The sequence below is a fragment of the Zootermopsis nevadensis genome, unplaced genomic scaffold (assembly GCF_977971745.1).
Source record: "Zootermopsis nevadensis isolate Lab colony 2312 unplaced genomic scaffold, Znev_1.0 Znev_ptg000012l, whole genome shotgun sequence".
NCBI classification, from domain to species: domain Eukaryota; kingdom Metazoa; phylum Arthropoda; class Insecta; order Blattodea; family Termopsidae; genus Zootermopsis; species Zootermopsis nevadensis.
In genome coordinates this window covers 8,041,447-8,065,446 of record NW_028259144.1, presented here as the reverse complement: position 1 = coordinate 8,065,446, position 24,000 = coordinate 8,041,447, and the positions used below count along the sequence as shown (strand labels likewise).

The 24,000-nt window shown below is 40.6% G+C and overlaps 2 protein-coding genes across 4 annotated transcripts; both read right to left on the bottom strand.

Moving 5' to 3' along the window:
- Nucleotides 1-2,921: 2,921 nt before the first annotated feature.
- On the bottom strand, nucleotides 2,922-15,662 carry LOC110832251 (uncharacterized). 3 transcript variants are annotated; one of them, XM_087347835.1, is made up of 7 exons: nucleotides 13,662-14,176; nucleotides 13,423-13,545; nucleotides 12,890-13,029; nucleotides 10,781-10,912; nucleotides 9,102-9,413; nucleotides 8,509-8,820; nucleotides 2,922-4,441 (listed from the first exon to the last, which is right to left on the bottom strand). In XM_087347835.1, exons 4-7 carry the CDS (start codon nucleotides 10,826-10,828, stop codon nucleotides 3,434-3,436), a joined length of 1,680 nt encoding a protein of 559 aa, XP_087203961.1. In that variant the 5' UTR covers nucleotides 10,829-10,912; nucleotides 12,890-13,029; nucleotides 13,423-13,545; nucleotides 13,662-14,176; the 3' UTR covers nucleotides 2,922-3,433. The 3 variants fall into 3 exon arrangements, 2 of the variants coding, with proteins under 2 accessions (XP_087203961.1, XP_087203962.1); XM_087347836.1 differs by having other exon boundaries at nucleotides 3,132-4,441; nucleotides 10,666-10,912; nucleotides 13,423-14,176; XR_015534922.1 differs by lacking the exons at nucleotides 2,922-4,441; nucleotides 8,509-8,820; nucleotides 10,781-10,912 and having other exon boundaries at nucleotides 9,279-9,413; nucleotides 13,423-15,662.
- Nucleotides 15,663-15,959: 297 nt separating this feature from the next.
- Nucleotides 15,960-20,062, bottom strand: LOC147873959 (protein CFDP2-like). The gene is made up of 2 exons (XM_087347837.1): nucleotides 19,932-20,062; nucleotides 15,960-17,448 (listed from the first exon to the last, which is right to left on the bottom strand). Exon 2 carries the CDS (start codon nucleotides 16,878-16,880, stop codon nucleotides 15,960-15,962), a length of 921 nt encoding a protein of 306 aa, XP_087203963.1. The 5' UTR covers nucleotides 16,881-17,448; nucleotides 19,932-20,062.
- Between the last annotated feature and the right edge of the window lie 3,938 nt (nucleotides 20,063-24,000).

Here is a 24,000-nt window from a genome sequence, read left to right as displayed (position 1 = left end):
ACATTTCTTTTAAACTTAAGTAAGTGATGCGGTGGGATAAAGTCACATGTGAGAAACTGTTAGTCGCTGAGGTGGTCGAGAGCATGCTGCATGCTGTGAAACATAAAGACCCATTTTGTTTCTATGAGAGGAAAAAAAGTGTTTAAATTCCCTCTTTTTGTCATCAGTCTTCCGACTATTTTGATGTGATCCTCCATTTTCGTCTATCTTGCGCCAATCTCTTCATTTCCACATATTTTTCGCAGCCCACATCCTCAAAAATCTGCGTCACATATTCCAATCTTGGTCTCCCCTTACAATTTTTCCCTTCAACTGTTCCTTCCCTTACCAAATTAACCAATCCTGGGTGCCTCAGAATGTGTCCCACCATCCTATCTCTTCTTCTCGTAAGATTTTTCCATAGATTTCTTCCTTCTCCAATCCTGGCTTCCTTGGACACGTGTCAGAATAAGACGACTTTTACCTCCTGCCTCCTTTCACTGTTATCAGTGCACAAAGTCTTACCAGGGAAACTAGGATAGAACTAGTGCAAGGAGGAAGAAGGCTTGAATGATACGCTGACACTGTTTGCAAGCCTCAGTTTGACCCCAGATCACGTAAAAAATTCGTAAAATACGTGGCGGACTCAGTCCGACATCGGACCGCAGAGGGGTAAAGCAAATGACAATGCAAAAATAGTGACAGGGGGGTTTCATGGCCCTTGGGTCCAACTGCAAAACTATTCTGGCCCGAGGGAGGAAAAAAGTTGGATCAAACTGATTTAGTCAATTATTTTTGTGCCTCTAACAAAAATCACGCAAACCTTCACTTCCGCCTGTAGAACTGTAAGCCAAATTATGATCTGAACGTGCTCGTACAAAAATCGTATAACGACTCCATCTTTCATGCCCTAAAAAGTAAATTATGCAAAATCTTAAAACATATTTTAATAATTTTAGTAATATTTCTGGTCAAATACGCAGGACGAAAGCCATAAGTGGTTACTATCGGCATTTCTTTTACTGTTTTGTGCCCGGTTCAAAATCTCAAACGAAATGTTATTTTAAAGTTGCGTGTGCCTGTATACAGAACAATGTCCGTTTCGTTCATAAGTCATTATTTTTTAAATTCTTGTAGCCTTCTGTATAAATAATTGCCAAAACCGTGGAGATTAAACAGTATGACAATTATTTGGCTTACTTAAAATCCCTTTATCTGGAAATAATAATTATTTAATAAATATGGATAACAATTAAAATACGAAAGCAGTTGCAATTTGACACAGATATGAAGACACAAGCTAATGAGACCACGAATCTGGAATAAAAAATAGGTCACTAATATTAACACACTTGTGAATCAAGATCCAACTTGAATTTAAAATGTCGTGGCATATTTACGATCGCGTCGCAGCACACTGGTTGAGAAACTCTACAACAAAGCGCCAATAATTTCGATGCCTTTGAGGCACCGACTGGCCAGCCATTAAAGAAGCACCAGTGTTCCAGCCCAATTTGACTCGTGCTCCACACTTTTATAACTACTGTCTCCATCATGCACTGCACTAAACTTGACCTCATAACACAACAAAAACAAATTCACAAAGTTCCGTCATGTGTTCCTGTATTAACGTCATTGTAATGCACCGCCTGTTTCACTAGAATGTCAATTGATCTCATCGAGATTTCAGCGCTGCTCCTCATGTCGAATCATGGAAGCTTGCATCACTGCGTTACATCAAATCGTGCTCCTAACCCCAAATCTCACAGCACGGGCTCAGAATACAAGCGAGGGAGCAGTTCTTCCAGACAAAACGCGACCAAATTTGAAAGGACGCGAACAGCAATAAACAATGACAAACGTGTAGAGCGAATCAAACTCCAGATTCTGTCTTTCCTCCTGCAGATTCGTTGTTTAAAGAACTCCCTGGAGGCTGAATTTAATCCATACTCCCTACGTCATGTACGTTGGGGAAGTTTTCAGGTGGAACGCAGTAAAAGCTATGCAATCTAAACTAAAAGATTAATCTGTAAAATAAAAATAAATTAAAAGTTTTCAAGACTTCTATCAAACATTAGTATGAACGGCGATAGGAGTTTAGCAGGCAGAGAAGTGACGGCCCACGGATTGGACGTCCGGTGTTCGTATTCTGGCAGAAACAGTGATTTTTTTTCTGTTCGCCTCGCCGTCATGTTCGGACCAGGTCTTGGACCCACTTAGATTCCTGTGTAGTGAGTACAGTAAAAACACAGGGTTAGGTGGACGCATAGTGAAACTTACTTATTAGCGCCATGTAGTGTGGCATTCTGGGGTGTATGGATCGTTCACAGATTAGAGGTAGAACAAATTTACGTTTTGCGTCACTCACCTGTTTCTTCGCGTGATACTCCAGATAACTCCAGTGTCAGGAACATGTCACCCACAAAATGTTCCAACATTTCCCAATAAAAAGTGAAGACATTAAAAATACGTAGCAGCGAACACAAGGAAAGACTTACTTTTGACACCGAAAAACTTAAAATTGCTTGCTTACACCGGGTCTCCAATTTATGAGCTTACGGTCTTGCTTACATTGCGTTATCGGCCGCTGCTGTTGATGTAGGCGGGACTTGTACGCGTGAGTCACGGGCGAGTCAGTTTCGGTGCCGCTAGTAACAGCGAACTACGAATATTTCTCGTCACTAACACATGTTATTACATTAATTGTTTTTACCTTAAATCACAAAAGATGTTCAAAGTGACTTCCTTGTGCTTGCAAGCAAGTTTCACATCTCGTTAACATGTTTCGAAATACGCGACGAAGCTCTTCTTGGGAAATTGTCGAAATGTAAAATATGTAAAATCGTATTTACGATTAAGAGCGCTAATATAATATTTTACACAACAAAATTTTTAATATTATATAATTTTTACAACACCAATAAACTTCAAACGTTTGTGTATAGACTGTACAAAATAAATATATTTAATCAAACACAAACATGACGCATATAAGATACAAATCCAATTACTTTGTTTTCAACAGCTGGCTCTCCACAGTAGCCAACTCTTTGACAGCTTTTGATGCTGTTATTTGTGCACAATTCAACTGCGTTTTCTTTAAGGTTTAAATGCGTCATGTTTGTGTTTAATAATTAAAATATATAATAAAATTCAGGTCAATACACAAACTTTATTTCCAGATGTTAAAATTTAAAATTTAAAATTTGCGCCATTCATCGCTACAACGATGTTACAATAGAGCGCCTTCATACACTACATGTTTCGATGCAAAGCATCATCTTCAGGTGTTATCCTTTAAAACTACTTTATATTACAATGCATGTCTTTCAATTTATTCGTCCGTTTTGTTCATTATTATAGCATGTGCTCCGCTGATCCTCCCGTCTTATGCATGCTATGTTTGTTTTTGATTATTCTGTAAATAAAATTAATAACCTTGGGAGTTATTCATTTATATGTAAATAAGTTTGGAATATTGTTCTTTCTTGGCTTGTGCACAATTCAACTGCGCTTTCTTGGCAACAAGTAATCCTTCAAGGCTGGTGTATTTGTCCTGCAGCTCTGCATAGGATCGGTCAATTTCCGATGACGTAACATTTAGCTGATGGATCCGGGCTATCACTTCAGCACGGTCTTGATCAATCTTCTTGTATTTGTCCATGAGCTCTTCATGAGACGGCTTAACTGTTTTTCTCTTGCTCTGATACTCAGCCCAATTACGATATAGCTGACACTCTTGTCGACTCGCAGAAACAGCTCCAAGTTCAGTTATTTTTTGATTATCTTTGGCTTCCAACTCCGTTATTTGTGCACAATTCAACTGCGCTTTCATGGCAACACGTAATCCTTTAAGGCTGGTGTATTTGTCCTGCAGCTCTGCATAGGATCGGTCATTTTCCGATGACGTAACGTTTAGCTGATGAATCCGGGCTATCAATTCAGCACAGTCTTGATCAAACTTCTTGTATTTGTCCTTGAGCTCTTCATGAGACCGATCAACTGTTTCTCTCTTGCTCTGATACTCAGCCCAATTACGATATAGCTGACACTCTTGTCGACTCGCAGAAACAGCTCCAAGTTCAGTTATTTTTTGATTATCTTTGGCTTCCAACTCTGTTATTTGTGCACAATTCAACTGCGCTTTCTTGGCAACAAATAATCCTTCAAGGCTGGTGTATTTGTCCTGCAGCTCTGCACGGGATCGGTCAATTTCCGATGACGTAACGTTTAGCTGATGGATCCGGGCTATCACTTCATCACAGTCTTGATCAAACTTCTTGTGTTTGTCCATGAGCTCTTCATGAGACCACTCAATTGTTTCTCTCTTGCTCTGATACTCAGCCCAATTACGATATAGCTGACACTCTTGTCGACTCGCAGAAACAGCTCCAAGTTCAGTTATTTTTTGATTGTCTTTGGCTTCCAGCTGTGCCTTTTCTTTCTTCAAATTATACTTGGCCTGTAAATGCATAAACATGAAATATTTATCAGTGTATACCGCATATCTCACAAATTAAAAAACATGATCACATGCTTATATCCTATTTCCTTCAGAGACATCTTAGTGTTATCATCCCTCTTCTCTTCAATCTGTAGGAGAATTTCCAACAAGAAATTTGTATTTCTTTATCTTTGTTTTATGGTTTTGTGTTTTCTTCACTATATAGAGATTAACATAAACATTTTACAAAAAGATGCTGCATCAAATTATGTAACTTCAATAAGGAATCATTTGAAGAAACCTTCACTATTCTTCCTTGTGTAACGGCCCAAATTACATCTTCTGCTGAGGTAATTTGATCATTCTATTTAGTTTCTTGTTATTTTATTAAGCTGAATTTCTTTTAAGTTTTTCGTTCAAAATTTTAACTTTTTGTGGTGGCATCTACCTAACTGTTTAGGACAAAGACGTGCGAGGACCTTCGGTTCCCAGGAGTCTTGTTTCTTACACTAAAGGACAATAAATTGTCGTGAATTGGTTGTAGTCCCAAGTGTCACACTTTGACATTTATGGCTGCAATATGTCGAAAGTCAGTTTGGACTTTATGGTTCATTGTCACTCAGCAGACAATGTTGCTGGACCATACACATTAAATAGCGTGAGAGAGAAACTTTCAAAGAGCTGTATGCAAGTAAATACGTCACTGGTTTTGAATGTTTCGAACCAGGGGCAGGACGCTTACAGCAGCACTCCTCAACAAACCTTCGACGCAGTCACAAACAAATACACTACAAATCTGAGATCATCGTCTTGCGGCTAAAGCCAAATATTATCATTTGTATTATTCTTGAATAAATAAATAGTGTGAAAAGAAAAGATTATATTCAGCAATAGCGGCAGCTTCCAGTTGTCGGGAGTTACATGCCGTTAACACCCCTGAGAAGATTCAAGTGCCTACCAAGGAGCCAAGCTCCTATTACTGAGCGGCTATAGCGACAGTGGCGATCCCAACGCCTGGCACCAAGTGGTAAAGGCCAGGAAGGACAGAGCTGCAAGCTACGCGCGCTCCAGGAGTCCGCATTTAAGGAGATCACCAGATCATCAGCTCCATAAGTAAAAGGTTAGTTCGTGAAGTGAGGGAACAATGCCAACCCTCAGCTTACGTAACAGAATTGTAACTGTTTCAGAAGAAGAGAGCGACCATTTCGGAGACGGTGAATTAGAATTGTGTCGGGTTGAAGGGTCATTCGAGGAAAATGAAAGACTAGAAACGGGTTTAGGATCGGCTTTGCAAATAGTGGAACACGAAGAAGTTGCATTAAGCATGAACAATGAGCAGCAGGTCTGTCCTAGCGTTCCACACAGTGACTCACATAGTTATTTCCAAGATATGTTTCCTGAATTAATGAGTGTTATGAAGGCAGACAAATTAGAAGTAATTTCTAACGTAAAGGGGAAAATTTCTGATATAAGAAAGGAAATTTCAAGTGTAGAAAATAAGATTGTGAGTTTACAAAGCAATGTAAACAACATACGAGAAGATGTCAGACTTGAAAACGAAAGGTTGATTAAGGGAGTTGAGAGGGAAAATGTAAAATTAAACAAAGAAATTTCAGAGAAATTACATTCGGAATCTGTAAGATTTTCTTGTGAAATCAAACAGGTTAGAGAGGATAATGAAGGGGAGTTAAGAGCTGCTAAACAGAATATGCAGGAATTGTCAAATGACTTACATAAGAAGTTAGACCAGCACATTGGTGAGGTGAATTCAGTAACAGGAGAAATAACCAATAGGGTTATCCAAAATGAGGAACATCTGGAACAAGGCCTAGCAAAATTAACTGAAGTAGTTCAGGTTCTTAGAAATGACATGGTGAAAGAACAACAGAAACTAAGTCGTCGGCAGGGGGAGCGTTTTGTAGAGTTAAATAAAGAAGTCGAAAGGGCTAACGGCCTTAACGACAGTAGGTTTGAGAAGTTGAAACTTGAGATTAAACATTTAAAGGATAAATTGTCAGAACCTACTTCCATTGTTGGCAATGCAACTTTGTCACGATCAGCTGATAGCACCACAGCTAGTCAAAGCAGTTCCCACTGCGAGTCTGCTGAAAACTTGGGTAGTCAAGTGTCAAGGTCCAATGATATTTCTGGAGATACGAATGATGAGAATGTACCTGTGAGTCGTGATAGCATGAATGTTCGCCCTTACAATGCACATAACTATTTAAGTGCTGCAGATCTGTCCCTACCCATGTTTGAAGACAGCGATAAAATTAATGTAATTTACCATTTGAACCAGTTGGATGAATTTGTGAAGTTGAGGGGCGTACCAGAGTCATTACAATTAGCTATTGCATTCAAGTCAATATCAGACCCTGTGGCTAAACAGTGGATGTCAGCTGTGTCTCATAACTTAAATGACTATGAGCAGTTTAAAGTCGCTTTCACTAAAACTTTTTGGTCCAAGATGACACAGAGCTGAGTGAAATGTTCAATATGCCAAGATAAGTACGAAAATCAATCAAATCTCTCAACGTCAGGGCAACTGATTAAATATGCTGTTTTGGCCTCATATCTAGCAATGAGTGATGTTGAATTTATTGATGCAATAAAGTTACACTACCCAGTGAACATACAGAGGTGTCTGGTGGGGGTTCCCTTGACTACCGTGCAGGAAACCATAGACGTTTTGAAGCGCCTTCAAATGCTAGAGGCTAATGAAGGGGTAATAATCACCAGAACTATAATCCCGATAAGAGGCAGAACCAAATTCAATTATGGCGACAGACCGCGAACAAATCACCATTACGTGAGACAGACCTATTATGACAAGAGGCAGAATTATCCTGGTTATAGCCACAGCAATTGAAATGGGAACAATAACGGTAGAGGTGCTTGCTTTTCTAGAGGCAGGGAGGATTACCATAATAAACACTTGCAGGGTCTTCCTTAAACCGTAGTGCCCCACCTTACCACAGTCCGATAAGGCAAACCGATAGTAAGGAAGTGCAAGGATCATCCGAGCGTCCGGCGTTAAACTAATGTCGAGCGGCGTTACGGATCGAACCCCGTTCGCGTCAAAGGCAATAGAAACTTCAGATCCGGACCCAAAGCACAGTGTATTTTGTGAGGTGGGAGACAAATTTAGAGATGTGATGACTTCCGGTAGTAGTAATTATATGAATCTTTTGAATGAATTAATAATATATTATATTAATGACGGTCATTTATTAAATTGTACGCAGGTGTCAATTTCGTTCGGTGATATCTCTACTAATGCTATAATAGATTTAGGCAGCGAAGTTAACCTTCTGACCAAAAGTATTTATAAAGACTTGGTATCTGCAGGAGTGTCCACTTTAAGTTTACCCTTTGCCAACACAGTGTTAGTGACAGCTTTTGGCAATAAGACTCCGCGTATTAAAGATCAGATCTATGTGGAATTTAATATTGGGGGCGATAGTTTTGAGGGTGTGTTTTTAGTGTCCCCACAACTGACCAGCTCAGTGATTTTAGGATGTGATTATGCAAATGAGTATGGGATTGTTTTGGACTTCAAAAGGAAATGCTTCCGTTATGAGCGAGATGGAATTGAGAAAGTGCAACTGTTTAATCGAGGTGACCGGTTACATGACGTGGGCAGCGATGGACAGGAGTTGAAGGGAAGTTCTGCTTATAGCAATCATTTGATAGTTCAGGATTCCAACCTAGTTCGAGCAGGAGGAGGATGTGAAGTTTTAGGACAGAGGTCCTTGTTTATAAATGCCACAGAATGTGATGATGTCTATGAGTTTAATAGAGATGAAGAGATTAATGGTAGCCGATGGGGAGGCGATTTTTTCGACGTAGCAAGTGGCCGTTGTTTTTATTGTGATAGTAGTGAGGGAAGAGTTGGAGAGGAAGGTCTGATGTATCCAATCCCCCGCTTATTGATACAAAATATCAAGATATATATCCTGCAACAGACAGTTTGCTCTTGTTTTGTCTTTCATAAACCATCTTTCCTTTATACTGAAATTCTTTAGATAGAATTTAGCAACTGATTATGCTAAGCATACATGGATCTGAGCCCCAACTTCAAATACCTTCTTCTTAGACAGTCGGCTCTTCACATAGGCCGCCACCATTACAGCCTTTGATGTAACCAGTTCTGCCCTATCCAACTTGTCTCTCATGTCAGCATTTCTTTGTTGCAGCCTTTTACAAGTCTCCACGACCTCTTCATAAGACCACTCAGTTTCCTTTGCCTTGCTGTGAACCTCCGACAATTGATCCTCAGCCTGCTTGTGATATCGATCAGACTCTTGTCGACTAGCACAAACAGCTCCCAGTTCAGCTCCTGGTTGATCATTTTGGGATTCCGCCTGTGTCGGTAGCTTCTCCAGATCAAGTTTAGCCTGCAAATGCACAAAAATGAAAATGTTAAATCCAGACTGTTGGAAAATGTGTAATATTACTTAATATTATATTCATAATTCCATAGAATTACAGGACATTTGTTTACACAGGAAAACCCCGCTTATTGTTACAAAATATCAAGATATAGATCCTGCAATAGACAGTTTGCTCTTGCTTTGTCTTTCATAAACCATCTTTCCTTTATACTGAAATTCTTAAGATAGAATTTAGCAACTGATTATGCTAAGAATGCATGGATCTGAGCCCCAACTTCAAATACCTTCATAATAGACAGTTGGCTCTTCGCAGCGGCCGCCTCTTTTAAAGCCTTTAATTTACAACGTTCTGCATGATCAAACTTGTCTATCATGTCAGCATATTCTCTTTGAAGGCTTTTATATTTATTCACGATCTCTTCATAAGACCACTCAGTTTCCTTTGCCTTGCTGTGAACCTCCGACAATTGATCCTCAGCCTGCTTGTGATATCGATCAGACTCTTGTCGACTAGCACAAACAGCTCCCAGTTCAGCTCCTGGTTGATCATTTTGGGATTCTGCCTGTGTCGGTAGCTTCTCCAGATCAAGTTTAGCCTGCAAATGCACAAAAATGAAAATGTTAAATCCAGACTGTTGGAAAATGTGTAATATTACTTAATATTATATTCATAATTCAATAGAATTACAGGACACTTGTTTACACAGGAAAACCCCGCTTATTGTTACAAAATATCAAGATATAGATCCTGCAACAGACAGTTTGCTCTTGCTCTGTCTTTCATAAACCATCTTTCCTTTATACTGAAATTCTTAAGATAGAATTTAGCAACTGATTATGCTAAGAATGCATGAATCGGAGCCCCAACTTCAAATACCTTCATAATAGACAGTCGGATCTTTTAAAGCCTTTAATTTACAACGTTCTGCATGATCAAACTTGTCTATCATGTCACGACGCAGTCAAAAAGATGTCAGCGGTTTCCACTATTACGAGTTTTCATTCTACGGAACTTTCGGGAGAATGAAGAAGCGTCTAGACTCGAAAATCTACCGGGCGAGTTTCAAGTTATCATTATTCGAAAATGTGTTTTGCTTCTGAAGGAAAGAAAAGATGAGGCTACATAGCGTTCCGAAAACAGCTTTCCAGAAGGCAGTCATTACCACTCCATTTCTACTAATTCTTTAGGGACAACGCACTGGGACGAATTGGAGTACTTGTTTAACTATGCGCTGTCAGCGAAACCAAACGTTCTGGGACCCAACGATCCTTCCGTGGGGACTCAGGACAGAAAGGTTAAAATGTGGACAAATTTTGCCAAAACTGGGTAAGTAAGAACAGCAAATTTGAAGTTGGACTTGCGCTGGAGACATGTTATGGAGGTAAACTGTGTGTTCTAGACTTCAGCAGAAGACAGAAATGGGGGGGGGGGAGATCTCCATGCTTCAATCACTTCGTTGACTGCAGAGTCCCTCCCACGTACCCGGACGTAAATTCATTTCACTCTGTAAGGCGCATGTCTGAGAGTTTAAATTCTTGTGGTTTTGTGATTGTCACATACAGTTCCACAAACTGAGAAAAAAATATTTGCCGAACATTTAGTTCTAGCAATCGTTTGCGGACGACGCTGAAAGCGCAGACTCACAGAATAAACCTTCCTGCTAATAGTTTTCAGGATGAACCTGCGCTAAATCCCCCCAGACAAGTCTGCAGCTAATCACCCCACAGAAACCACACTGGTGATGAAGTCAGTAACTTCCTCTGAAGTGCCGGTCAATATCCACACGGTGTTAAAACCTATTCGACAGGCATCTTTATGAATTCACCAGTATTCAAAACGTCTCTTACATAGTACATGCTTGTCCAGTGGTACGTAGTTTGCACTTTCAGGAACCCCTCGCCAGCAGGGGACCCACTGCTTAATGTCACGCGGGCAGCATACACTGTCGATGAACACTAGTACCTGAATATTGACCAGGAGCTGAGCTTGCAGCACGACCTCTACAAACATCGACTACAGTTCTGGAAAGATCTGTATACAACTGTGCGACCGTAAATTGTGATGTGACCATTTCAGTATTTCTTGTAGTTGCATCTGAAACATGAAGTAGATTTGTGAAGCTACGTAAATACTAGCATGCTAAACGTTGTAACTTGACAGCTTTAAATACTGGTCCTGGCACCAGAAGATAGCCATTTACATAATCAGAACTTCAACAAGCTTAATTAATCGGAACGGTATTGAATGAAACCAATAATTTGCTTGTCTCTTCTAGCGACGTTAATTTATTAGGCGAATTCTTATGCAGGTTACGTTTATGTACCGCGGTACGGATTATTGGGTTGCATTTAAAGTGGCACACCCTGCACAGAACACAGAGTTAATTACCTCCATACGTTTTCAATGCATGGTACTTAAACATAGATTCAACTTTAATATGGTAATGAACGGATTCCATGAAAGGCGGGCCGATTTCATGACCAGCTCACTGATTTCATTGAAAGAATAAAGTAGAGTGAAGTGTTAACAGCAGCTACTAGGAATATTGAATTCAACCTGCAATGTCTTAAACTTCGGAACCAAAAATTTGTACTTTCTGTTTTCCTAGAAGGATCTCGGAGGTGGTATTAAAGTGTGATTAGAAATGAAATGTAAGCTGCAAACAGTGTGATTGAAGAAATGCCAATATTATGGGGTGGTAGACCTTTTTACCCAATGTTGACATTTCATCATTCAATTTAACAGAAACAAGGTGACGTCAGAGTAGCGAGACTAGAAAATGAGAAATAGTTGGTAGCCTAGACCTTTCCCCATATGGCAGGGCATTTCCACAGTGGCGTGCCTCAGACAGAACAACCCACTGACCGACACAGTAAGCTCTTACTGTGTCTTCATGCTGAGGCATGAACAGATAAATCTGAAGTAGGACTGTTGGTTGCCGGGCCCGGGACTTAACCATGTATAATATCCAAAAGGTTTAACAACCAAAAACAGTAAATGACTTGTTGTGCTAATCTTTTGCTCAGGGCATCTGCAGTTTCTGCTGTATAAAAAAATTTACACCCTTACAAACCAGTCACTTATCTTTGATACTGAGAAAAAGTTGACCCTGCTTCCATAAAAATAACCTCTCCTTTTACAAAGTCCTGGCTGACCTGTCATCTAAATATTCTGAAATGTCATCTTAGTTGCTTTCAGATGAATATGATGAACTTAATTCAGGTCAGTATCAAAAACACTCTCATTCAGTTACCTCCTCTGCCAATGCTCATAATTCTTTCACTCCCATGACTGAACCTTGGCGGAGCACGTAAATATACACAAAGACTACAGGGTCTACTGAATGTATAGAGATCAGCTACAAACTTAAACAAAGGTAACACAAAGCAGGGAAGTTGTAAGCTGCCCCCATACAGTGCACACTAAACAAAATGCAAAATAAATACAAGAGGAAAGGGAAGGAAAAATATCCAAAGTCAAGTGATCTAAATGAACCTTTGAACAATCTCTGTTTGTTAGCGATGCAATCTTTTGTGATCTTATCAAGTACTTCAACTTTCATCAACACAGGAAGTGTCAAAGCCTCTCTGACAAATTAACTACATATAAGCACAGGTCTTCCAAGAGATCGTATTAATTTCTTGTCACTCTGAATTGTGCTACACAACATACGCATTTCATCCTTCTTGGACTGCACATTGTAATACATGGCAGAGCACAAATTAGAAAGCTCCTTATTTTGAAACACTCACTAGTCTCGTCACTACGTCTCTCTCTGGTCCAAATAGTTGCCACAGCAACATATAGTCAAACGTCCTCAGTCTACATTTGCAAGGAAGATCAAGTTGTTTTTAGGAAAGAGGAGGTTATTTTCCTTCTAGTTAATATAGTATAATTAATGTACCCAAATCCTTCTATGGACTTTCACAAAATATTGTTGCCAGGCACGAAAATAAACACTGCACACTAAGCTGGATACAGTGCAATGTGCAATAAGTACTATAAAGTTTAGGAGAGAATGAAATTCTGTAATCATACGATATACATATTACTCCTGAAGCACCATCTTACTTGATTTCTGCAGATCCATTTTCAGGCAGTAGATCAAAAAGTTCCCCATTGTATTCTTCTACATATGAAATTCGCGCTTTAAGATCAACTTCTGCAAGCAGCTAACTCAAACAGCGTGGAATAATTCCTGACGGACAGTCCTATGGAAGAGGCAACATAGTTTTTACACATTTATAAACATATACACTACACACATACAGAGTATGAACAGGACAATTAAAAAGTAGTAGTGGAGTGAGGCAAAGAAGAACATGAAGGTCATCAGTTCCATTTGAAACTTTTCAGGAGCCTTCACTGAAATATGTCCACAGATCCATAAATTAGTCAGATGAGAGTAGGATATGAAATAAATCTCTGGTTTAAGTGCTCCAAGTCCTAAGCAATTACTTGCTCTGCTGCTGGTGTGTTCTCTCCCCGTGCATTATTACAAATTAGGACCAACCTTCATAAACTTCCATTTATGTCACTAAAAGTACTTAAACTGCTTTCATAACTCTTCTAGTTTGGTGTAGTACCACATATAATGCGATTACCTGGACCGGGAATTCAGCTCTGTGAAGGCAGTGTTCAGAATTGGAAGGACATCCTCCTCATTATTAATCACTACCTCCTCTACAGATGGACTTAGCCTCAGCCCAGCTTCAGTTTCATAAAGTCTGTAGTTTAACAAGAGACAAGAAGTATTAAAAGTACCTGCAAACTGTGCATGTAAGAATTCAAAGTCTTAATAACACTAATATTGACATTAGTAATATCTGTAACATGTCCTTACATGATTCGCTATTATTTATTCAATAACAGTGAAAAGATTGTATGTGAATACGTTAAACAACAAAACCAATCTCGTGATATAATCCCCTGGATTATCAGCTGAAATATGTCCAGTTAGTTATTTCCTGTTACTCCTGGTGGAGCATAGGGCAGCAGTGAAGACCTTCCATCTAGTTCTGTTGACAGCCAAGTGTTTCACTTCACTCCAAGTTTTACCAGCTTCCATAGCCTCTTCTTCCACCGTTCTCTTCCATGTCTTCCTCGGACGGCCCCGTCTCCGTGTTCCCTGCGGATTCCAGTCCAGTGCTGTCTTTTCAACTGCTCCAGGTTGCTTGCGCAATGTGTGGCCAATCCACCTCCACTTCCTTTCCTTAATTTGCTCGTCAATCAGTGGTTGATTTGTTATCTCCCACAAGACATCATTTGATATTATATGCGGCCACCTCACATTTATAATTTGCGGCAAACAGCGGTTGATAAAGACTTGTAACCGGTTAACAATAGCTTTTGTAACCTTCTATGTTTCACAGCTATAGAGGAGAACTGACTTCACATTGCTATTGAACAGTCTAAGCTTGGTTCGTCTCGAGATGTTCTTGTTTCGCCAAACGGGATACAGTTGAACGAAGGCTCCATTTGCCTTCCGGATCCGATTCTTTACATCCTCTTCTGCCCCTCCATCTTTCCCAACCATACTGCCTAGATATACAAAGGAGTCAACTTGTTCCACTTCCTCTCCAAGCACTGTTAGTTTTGTCTCATTTTCAGATCGAATTCTCATCTCCTTTGTCTTTTGGATGTTGATCTTTAACCCTGCAATCTCTGCTTCCTTTTGCAATCTTGCTAGCTTTGTGTCCATATCCTGAAAACTTTGCGAGAGCAGACAGATATCATCTGCAAAATCGAGGTATTCGAGCCTATCATGTATTCCCCATTGAATACCTCTTCTTCCACCTTCAACAACTTTCTTCATTACTCTATCCAAAACCAGCAAGAATAAGGTAGGTGACAAGATACATCCCTGCCTCACCCCAGCATTTGTTTGGATAGGTTCAGTGAGTTTTCCATTGTGCAAGACTCTGCATTTATATGCTTCATACATCTCTTTCATGATATTGATAATCTTTGATGGTATTCCATATTCTTCCACAGTATTCCACATCACTCTCCTGTTGGCCGAATCAAACGCTTTCTCAAAATCGATAAACGTAAGGTAGAGAGTACTCCTCCATTCTGCACTCTGCTCTAGTATTATGCTGAGTGTGTTGATAAGATCGACACAACTTCGATGTTTTCTGAACCCTGCTTGCTCTTTCCTTAATTTTTCTTCCACGGATTCTTTAATTCGATTTAGGATTATTCTTGAGAGCACTTTACTCGGTACTGACATGAGAGTGATGCCCCGCCAATTATTACAATTGGTAATATCCCCTTTCTTTGGTAACTTGACAATCAGGCCCTGTTTCCAGTCCTTTGGTAGTTTCTCTTCTGTCCATATCTTCTCAAGCAGTGGATGAAGTAGATTCACAGTGGTGTCAATGTCTACTTTAAGCACCTCAGGTGTAATATTATCCATTCCTGGAGCATTTCCATTATTTATCTGTTTGAGGGCTACTTTGATTTCAGCCTTTGTTGGTACATTTATACCGATTTTACAATCAGTTTCTACCACATTTTCTCGCGTCACCCCTCCGTCATGTCGATCTCTGTTTAGGACTTCAGAGAAATATTCCTTCCATCTCTTGAGTTGATCTTCTTCTGTTGTCAATAGTTGACCATCCTTACTTCTCACAGGTCTATTCTTGCTGAAGCCTTTCCTAGCTAACATCTTGGTTATACTATAGAGTTCTTTGGCATCTCCCCCTTCTGCAGCCGTCTCAGCTCTCTGGGCCTGTTCATCCACCCACATTCTCTTATCAGTTCTCACACTTCTCTTTACTAGGCGGTCAGTAATTGTGTATTCAGTTTGGATCCGGGCTTTTTGTTGCCGTGTTTTGCTCATATTTAGTTATGCTTTGAGCTCCTTTCTATCACCGATTAACTTCCATGTATTTTCAGACATCCAATCTTTCTTCAAATAATTTTTGAAGCCCAAGACATGTTCACTCACACTGCAATAGATATCCTTAACCTGAGTCCATGTACTTTCAATATCGGTTTCCTCTGCTTCTTGTAATGCTTCATAGCGGTTCTTTAGCTCTAAATGAAATTCTTCTTTTTTTGCTGATGTCCTAAGTTGTTTCACATCATATCGTTGGTTCCGTTGTTCAAACCTTCTACCTGTAGCCATGATTTTTAATCAGAAGTCTGCGACAACAAGATGGTGGTCACTGCTGATATCAGCTCCGCGTTTATTCCTCACATCCATCAATGATCTTCTAAATTTTTTACTCAGTGCTATGTGGTCAATTTGGTTTTCTGTTTTATGATCCGGAGATACCCAAGTGATCTTATGGCAATTCTTATGAGGGAATATTGTACCTCCAATCACCAAATCATGGCTGGCACAGAAGTTTGCAAACATGTCTCCATTTTCATTCATTTCCCCAATGCCATGAACTCCCATTACCTGCTCCATGCCTTCATTTCTGTCCCCAACTTTTGCATTTAGGTCTCCCATAACAATCAAAACATCCTTCTTGCAGGTTTTCCTGACAGTGTAATTTAGGGATCGATAGAACTCTTCTTTTAGTTCAACGTCTGAAGTTTCTGTAGGAGCATAGCACTGGATGATTGTGACATTTCGGATGTTTGTCTTAAAGCGTGCCGTCATTAACCTGTCTGATAAGGGTTGCCATTCCATAAGGCTTCTTTTTGCTCCTTTTGTCAACAAGAGACCAACTCCGTTCCTATGTTCTGCATCTTCTGCAGTAGATCCTGAGTACAAGAATGTCAGCCCATCTTGTGTTTGCATTTCTCCAAAGTCTGGCCATCTCACTTCACTAACCCCAAGGATATCCAATCTGTATTTCAGCATCTCCTTTGTAACCTGCTTTAATCTGCTGGTTTCTCTCAAAGTTCTCACGTTCCAGAAACCTATTTTCGTGGTCCTTTTCATTCCAAAAGTCGTCAATGCTGAATCTATCCGGCTGTCTTTTTTTGCTGTTTCCGTAACAAGAGATTTTACAGGTCGGGTTGTTAGCCCTACGCCAACCCCCAGCCATCCTGGAGGACCGATGTTTTCTGTCGGGGTTGTCTCCCTTAACTGGTAGATCCCCATTTTAAAGCGTCAGGAACTCACTCGCTCGCTTTTTAGCCCTTACATGACTTAGCCATGTACACAGAGTGTACCCGTTGCCCAGGAGCCATGACGTGGACATGCATGCATCGGACTTGGTAGGAATAAATGGCATTTCCTGTGTTTTATTAGTGCACTTCCACCAGCAGGGAGTGCACCCACAGGACCACATACTACCCCTTTGACCCCCGAAATATGTCCACAGATCCATAAATTAGTCAGATTAGAGTAGGATATGAGATAAATCTCTGGTTTAAGTGCGCCAAGTCCTAAGCAATTACTTGCTCTACTGCTGGTGTGTTCTCTGCCCGTGCGTTATTACAAATTAGGACCAACCTTCATAAACTTCAATTTATGTCACTAAAAGTACTTAAACTGCTTTCATAACTCTTCTAGTTTGGTGTAGTACCACGTATAATGTGATTACCTGGACCGGGAATTCAGCTCTGTGAAGGCAGTGTTCAGAATTGGAAGGACATCCTCCTCATTATTAATCAGTACCTCCTCTACAGATGGACTTAGCCTCAGCCCAGCTTCAGTTTCATAAAGTCTGTAGTTTAACAAGAGACAAGAAGTATTAAAAGTACCTGCAAACTGTGCATGTAAGAATTCAAAGTCTTAATAACACTAATATTGACATTAGTAATATCTGTAACATGTGCTTACATGATTCGCTATTATTTATTCAATAACAGTGAAAAGAGTGTTTGTGAATACGTTAAACAACAAAACCAATCTCGTGATATAATCCCCTGGATTATCAGCTGAAGCAGGCCGTATCTATCACTATTTCTCAAGATATGACCGAAATATTCCAACTTTCTCCTTTTTATGGTGATAACCTCCACGTCTTAGCTGAGTTCCTCGAGAACTTTTTTGTTGGTTAGACGGTCAATCCAGGAAATTCTGAGAATACGTCGGTACAACCACATTTCGAAGGCCTCCAACTTTTGTAAAGAAGCTTAGGTCAACGTCCACGATTCAGCGCCGTATAAAAGCACATCTGAGTAGTCTTAACTTGGTGTTTAAGTTTAAGGCTCTACTCCTGAACATTGATCCCATTTTGATGAAAGTGGCTCTGGCTTTTACGATACGGCACTTTATTTCCAAGGAGTGATCCCACTGGTGATTAATTGTGCTGACCAAGTATGTATATTTCGATACCCTTTCTATTCCTTTATTATTAACTACCAGCTGACTGGTAAATACATTCTTACTGGTGACCATGAGCTTTGTTTTTTGATGTTAAGATCTAAGCCGTGGTTGGTACTGGCCTTCACAATACGATCCATCAATTCTTGGAGACCTTCCAGAGAGTCGGCGAACACTACAGTGTCGTCCGCGTAGCGAATTTTATTTAATCGTTCTCCAATCACAAGCACTCCAACGTTTATATTTTCCAATGCTGCTTCGAATGTGTTCCGAAGAGGGATTGAATAGAATTGGAGATAGATTGCATCCCTGCCGAACATATGTAATATCCATAAGAATAATTCCCAATATCGGCTTCGAAAATAACATTATTAATTGCATGCTTCACTTGTGCTAAGGTGCTTGGGTCGTATTTTCTTAGCTCGTTGGCGATATGTAAAATAAGGGTTTGTCGGTGAGGTTACACCGGACTTGAGGATATGAAACGCTTCCAGTAGCATTGTTTGATTTTCTTCTTTAGCTGCGGCGCTGGCAGACTTGGGATCTGTGCGGGCCCTTTTACGTCGAGGCGCTCCTGGTGTTCTAGAAGATGTTATTCCTTCAACAGCAACAGCGATCGGTCCCGATCTTCTACTTTTCTGAGTACGAGGCCCAGCTGCTGGGTGTGTCCTCTTGATAGGTCCTTGGTTCGATGGTGCTGAAGCGTACTTTGACGATTGGCTGTAATCTAACGTATCCACTTTGTCCGGTATGTTTCTCGGTTGCTTAACGGGGTAGTAGATTTAAGCGGGAATACTGCCAACCAGTCTTTCAACAAAATGGCTTTTACCAACTCCATATAGGTAAAGCGCTTTTTTTTAAACTGGTCTTTGAGTTTCTTATTCCACCATAAAGAAACCTCCCAGCATCGTTCCAACGGACGAAATACTTTTGAATCAATAACCATACGCATTCTACATTCATTACGAAATTCCTGAAGGAACTTGGCTTTCTGCAAGTGTTCAACCACAAACGGGTCGGTGTAGCTAAAAGACACTGTCTTTCTAGCCCAAAACCACAACCGGTAATAGAAGGAAAGTTTATCAACTGAACAATTCCTTATCCTCCTTGGTAACATACTTCAACCAATTGCGTTCCGACCTACAAGGTTCCACATTGATCGTAGATTTAAAAAAATCCTAATTGCGCCGTACACTACTGCAATCAGTAGGTTCATAAAACTTAATATAAGCATGGAGATGATAATCACGTGTTAACTTATGCTTCTGTATTCCTACGCAATAAGTTTCGACACCGTCGAAGTAGGAAAGAAAGTCTTCCCTAACTGAAGGATTATCTTCAACTGGAGACGCAGAAAACTCCTACCTCGCTTACTACCTTTACAAGTCTGAACCTGATAACGGACATAACGTTTCTTTAGGGAGTGCTGATAAGGTTTTGGGTGTGGCCGGATAAAGTAAACACCTGAATCGGAAAGTGGTGTCGAATTGCTTCTAAGATTTCATTGTCGGTCATAGGATGATCTAAATATTTAGCCTTGATGACATATTTCATCAAATGGTCGGCGTAGCTCAGTCGATTTTCCTCGATGCACAGGTCGTGATTAATATAAACACGGGACCTTGGATTGGTATGACACGTTGCAATATTGTATGAAAAATGCGTCTTTGAAGTTCCTTATATTCCTTGACATTCCAGAACATATAACAGCGGTAAAGAACTGCAAATGAGGGGGATAATCAGTCGAGGATTCTAAATGGGCCTTCACATGATTGTTTATGAGTTTACACCTCTCCTCCGTACTTATATCGCAGACATCACAATCTGACCAGATCTGTGAAAATTCATCCATGCATGTATAAAGTGAAGCTTTGTACTCACCTCCACGTGATATTTCATTTGTAAGCATCTGGCCCGTTTGGTTGCATCAGTGAAACCACTTTCCTCCCAAATCGCTGCCAGTCTCTCCATTTGAGTTCGCGTAAAATTGTCCGCATAGGACAGACAACACATCGTCATAGTAACTGAAAAGGAAGAAACCATACATTTATATTTCTTGGATAAGAAAGAAGTTGGAAACATTTCTTTAAGTTTTGCACGTCGCACTACTGATCCCAGGGCAAGTCATAAAATGCTTTGCTATGTACTTTTATTTAATCACACCATAAATTTCGCTTTCGTACAAGAGTTGCCCACACTGTAATTCCAAATCTGAACTTTCGTCTGTCCCTACGTCTGCACCCTCACACAGCCTTCTCGCTCCCGTTCTGGATGCATTGACCGACCTGCTTTAACAGTCGTCGACCCAGAGTCTGGTATCCTTATTTCGGTAGACCTCGCTGTACGCGCTCACTGGGTTCACTCGCCGCCTTCTTCAGGTGGCTACTTGGAAGTTCCTCGAGTTTTCGTGGCCCCGCGTTGGGCGTCAATTTCTGCTACAGCCGTCCTTTCTCTGCTTTCGAGGAGTTGTAGCCTTCGGTGACGATGGGTTTCAGGGTTAATTTGAGACCCTAGCTTGTCGTCAGGGGATATTGCGTGTGGGGTACAAGATGAACAGTGACCTCCGGTAGAAGGTCCCGTCGTTGCAGCGTAGAAATAAAACACTTTGCGTAGACGACTATTACACGAGTGCATAGCACATTAATAGACATAGGCAAATTGCTACTGAACAACCATTAATAATAAAACTCGGTACACCATAATGTCCAACAGTTTTCGATGGCCGCACACGCTTTATGGCATTACGAATATAAATGTCACAGACTGAAAATAGAAATAATTCAAGGTCGACGCGATGTTTCACACCCATAACGGGGTCCGATGATCAGCAAATACAAGTTTAATGATTATTCTCGGTATACTTTCTGAGTCCAGTTCACTTGTACGGTAACCAGTCTAGTTAAATATTGCCAGAAGCAACAGAGAAGAGATGCAAAGTCACAAATACGTACGTATCAAGTTTTCCCATATTACAAATATCCATTTCTTTAACCTTCTTTCTAATTAATAGCATTAAATTAATTAAAAAATGATTTAGCAATTCGTGGTGTGAGTAACCCTTATGGGCTCACTGACCCTCCCTGAAAGTCTTCCTGTGGAAATAATCGCCTTTAGAGGAAACAGAATTCACTTAGGTTTCCCTTTTTCCATGTCATTTATATGTGGGAAAGAGTGGTCTACAGCAATATGTTTTGTAACTGAATTCTTGTCTTTACCATTTTGAATTATCCAACTTGTGATGTAGCCCATGTAACATAGTGGCCGCCACTTTAAGCGACTTCTATGCATTCGCTATTATTGCATTAGCATGTAGTTGTGTAAACTTTCCAATCTTGTACACAAATGGATTTTCACAGACGTGCCTCTGAAGTTCGCCAATAGAGACCACGAGTTGTACCAAGTACGAGAGTTATAGTCGGCGCCGTAGGAACGAGTCATTTTGTGCGATGGTTATAATGCTGACTGCACCGAGGAGCTTATCAGACTGAACGCCCAAACAAAAGAAATGCACTGACCGTGCCACCTCAGGTACACAGACTAGGCCCTTTCGCCAGCTCCGCTAGCTTCTGCGCCGACTATACAACTCGCCAAAACCATAGGACTGATTCCTACTTTGTCGATATTTTGTAGTTACCACAGACAGACATTCAATTTTCCTAGATCACACTAACATAAGCAAATGCAGCGGTGAGGCATAAGCCTCGTGTTCCGCAGATTTCGTTCTTGTTTCAGCCTCCCAGCAGCGCTGTTTCTGAGAAGTGTGGCCATGGAACTTTGCGATCGTCGAGGTCTGGGGGCGTAGCGGTCACCAGCCAACATTTCTGGATATTTTCTGTTTCAGAGGAATAACGAAACTTGCAAAGATTTGCTGAGGAAGTCTCTTGAGAGTACAGACTACTTTGGCAAGTTTCAGGTACAGGCATTCTGAAAAGTTAGTTGCAGTTGAAACCCTTTTTGACTGCACTATGGCCTGTTACCAAGGGCTGGGGAAACGTGGTGTAACTTTAAGTTAAAACATGGCTGTCTTCTGAGTTTAGCACTATGTAACTCATCGCTGTGGTGATGGAGGCAGCAAGGACCTCTGAAACACTAGTAAACGTCTACCAGATTACACGGTGCTGCAAACCAAAAGACAGCCGTCATTGGACTCACCGCTGGGAGAACCTTCAATCGAAATTCTATTCCAATTTGTTAATATACTTTTGGCTTTAGAGTCAGATAAGGAGTGATAATTTTACATCAAGTTATTTATACTGATAGTAGAATTTAGTTTTAATTAATAAATTTAAAACAAGTTTTAAAATTTAAAATCAGGCAACTTGGTGATGTTTTTTGTAAGTCTGTGACACATAAACAATACGGTACAAGTTTTAATTGCATTCTTGAGGAGTCTTGGTAGTGAATGCAAAACGTGAAGAAACGTGGCCTGGTTTAAAAAGAGATTGGCCTGTAACCTCGTATTGTCATATTTCAAAAATCGATGTTGCCGCCACTTTTGTGGACGTGCTGATTCAGTCTTCTGAGTCCTCGCACCCATCACACATGAAGTGAAATTGATCCATCACTATCACTGAATCCATTTGACAGCATTTTTCTTCTTCTTATTAGTGTTGTCCAAATACAATCCACCACATGAACCACGGGGGATGGGGGGGGGGGGTGATGGAGGTTGCTGGTGTAGGCCCAGTTCGAGAAAATATTCCTGCAGATGGATTGTTTCCAGGCACTTTGCACTGTATTTTCATATTCAGTGTTGACTGGGGTTTTATTAACTCTTCAACCACCAATACCAACCAGCGGTTGACTTTCATAAATAAATGGATAGTTCATTCCTTCAACTTCAACAACATTGTAGGCTGCCCATCTGACTTGATTGGTTACTCCAAGGACTGCCTTATGCTTCCACTTCTTACTTTGGAGGGATTAGAAATGCTTTTCCAGGATCGTCCAGATGCTTTTTTGTAGTCTTTCAGAGTGCAACATGGTATATCCTATGACTTCCTTTTGTAAGGTTGCCAGCCTTCATTCTGAATCAGTCATACTGCTTCCTTCATGAGCAGTGTTCTGGCTTTTAAATGCCATAGTCCAAAAAACAAAGGATCGTAATCTTGTGGCAGTTAAGAAAACTGCTTCTAAATCTAAGGCTTTTGTAGTGAAAGCTATTGAACCTACTCGCATGTCATTTTGACGTGTTCAAAACACCTTCAACTGACACAGAAACAAAGACGATCCATGCCACCGCTTCCAACTCCATTACACCTCTATCCTGTCGACAAGATCTGGATACATGGATAGGATCAAAATTGAATTGCAGCCCAACAACTTCATCAGCTCGTCATTCACTCCTTTCTAAGGCTCTGGAAGCATCCCAGTGAGCATTGCTTATCCCACAATTTCTCTGCCCTTTTCTGGCCCCAGCCAGAGCTCCCTTCCACTCTCTTGCTTCCTCCCATATGTCCCACCAGACAGACTCCCTAAGGCCCTCAAAAGAGCTTTCTTTCGGACCTCTCTATTTCCTTCTCTCCATCTCGCACACGCTACAACATGCCCAAGCCCTCCTATTTGTTCCCACCCCCTGCCTGATTCTGAACCAGTCCCCACTGGTTAGGTTTAGGCTATTCCTTTTAATGTCCTGTTCCTATAAATCATAGCGCTATCCGCTAGCATGACTTATTAATCGCCGTGATGATGGAGGCAGCGTGGACCTCTGAAATGTTGGACATCTACCAGACTACACGGCACAACAACCCAGAAGACGGCCTACAGTCAGTATCAGCCATCAGTCGATTTCAAAAGAGGAATATCACTAATTAATTTGGTGAAAGCTTTATGGATTTTTGTGAATTTCAGTTTAAAGATGTCAGTGTTCAGGATTTACAAATGAAACTGAAAGCCTTAAACCATCAAGTTCTTGATAAAAGTTTCCATTGCCGATTGGCCATCGTTTTAA

Coding starts and splice junctions, on each gene's coding strand:
- LOC147873959 (XM_087347837.1), bottom strand. CDS start 16,880: ATGGGGATCTACCAGTTAAGGGAGACAACCCCGACAGAAAACATCGGT.
- LOC110832251 (XM_087347835.1), bottom strand. CDS start 10,828: ATGTTTGTAGAGGTCGTGCTGCAAGCTCAGCTCCTGGTCAATATTCAG. Junction 8,821..9,101: donor GCCAACTGTCTATTATGAAG/GTATTTGAAGTT, acceptor GTGCATTTGCAG/GCTAAACTTGATCTGGAGAA. Junction 4,442..8,508: donor GCCGACTGTCTAAGAAGAAG/GTATTTGAAGTT, acceptor ATGCATTTACAG/GCCAAGTATAATTTGAAGAA.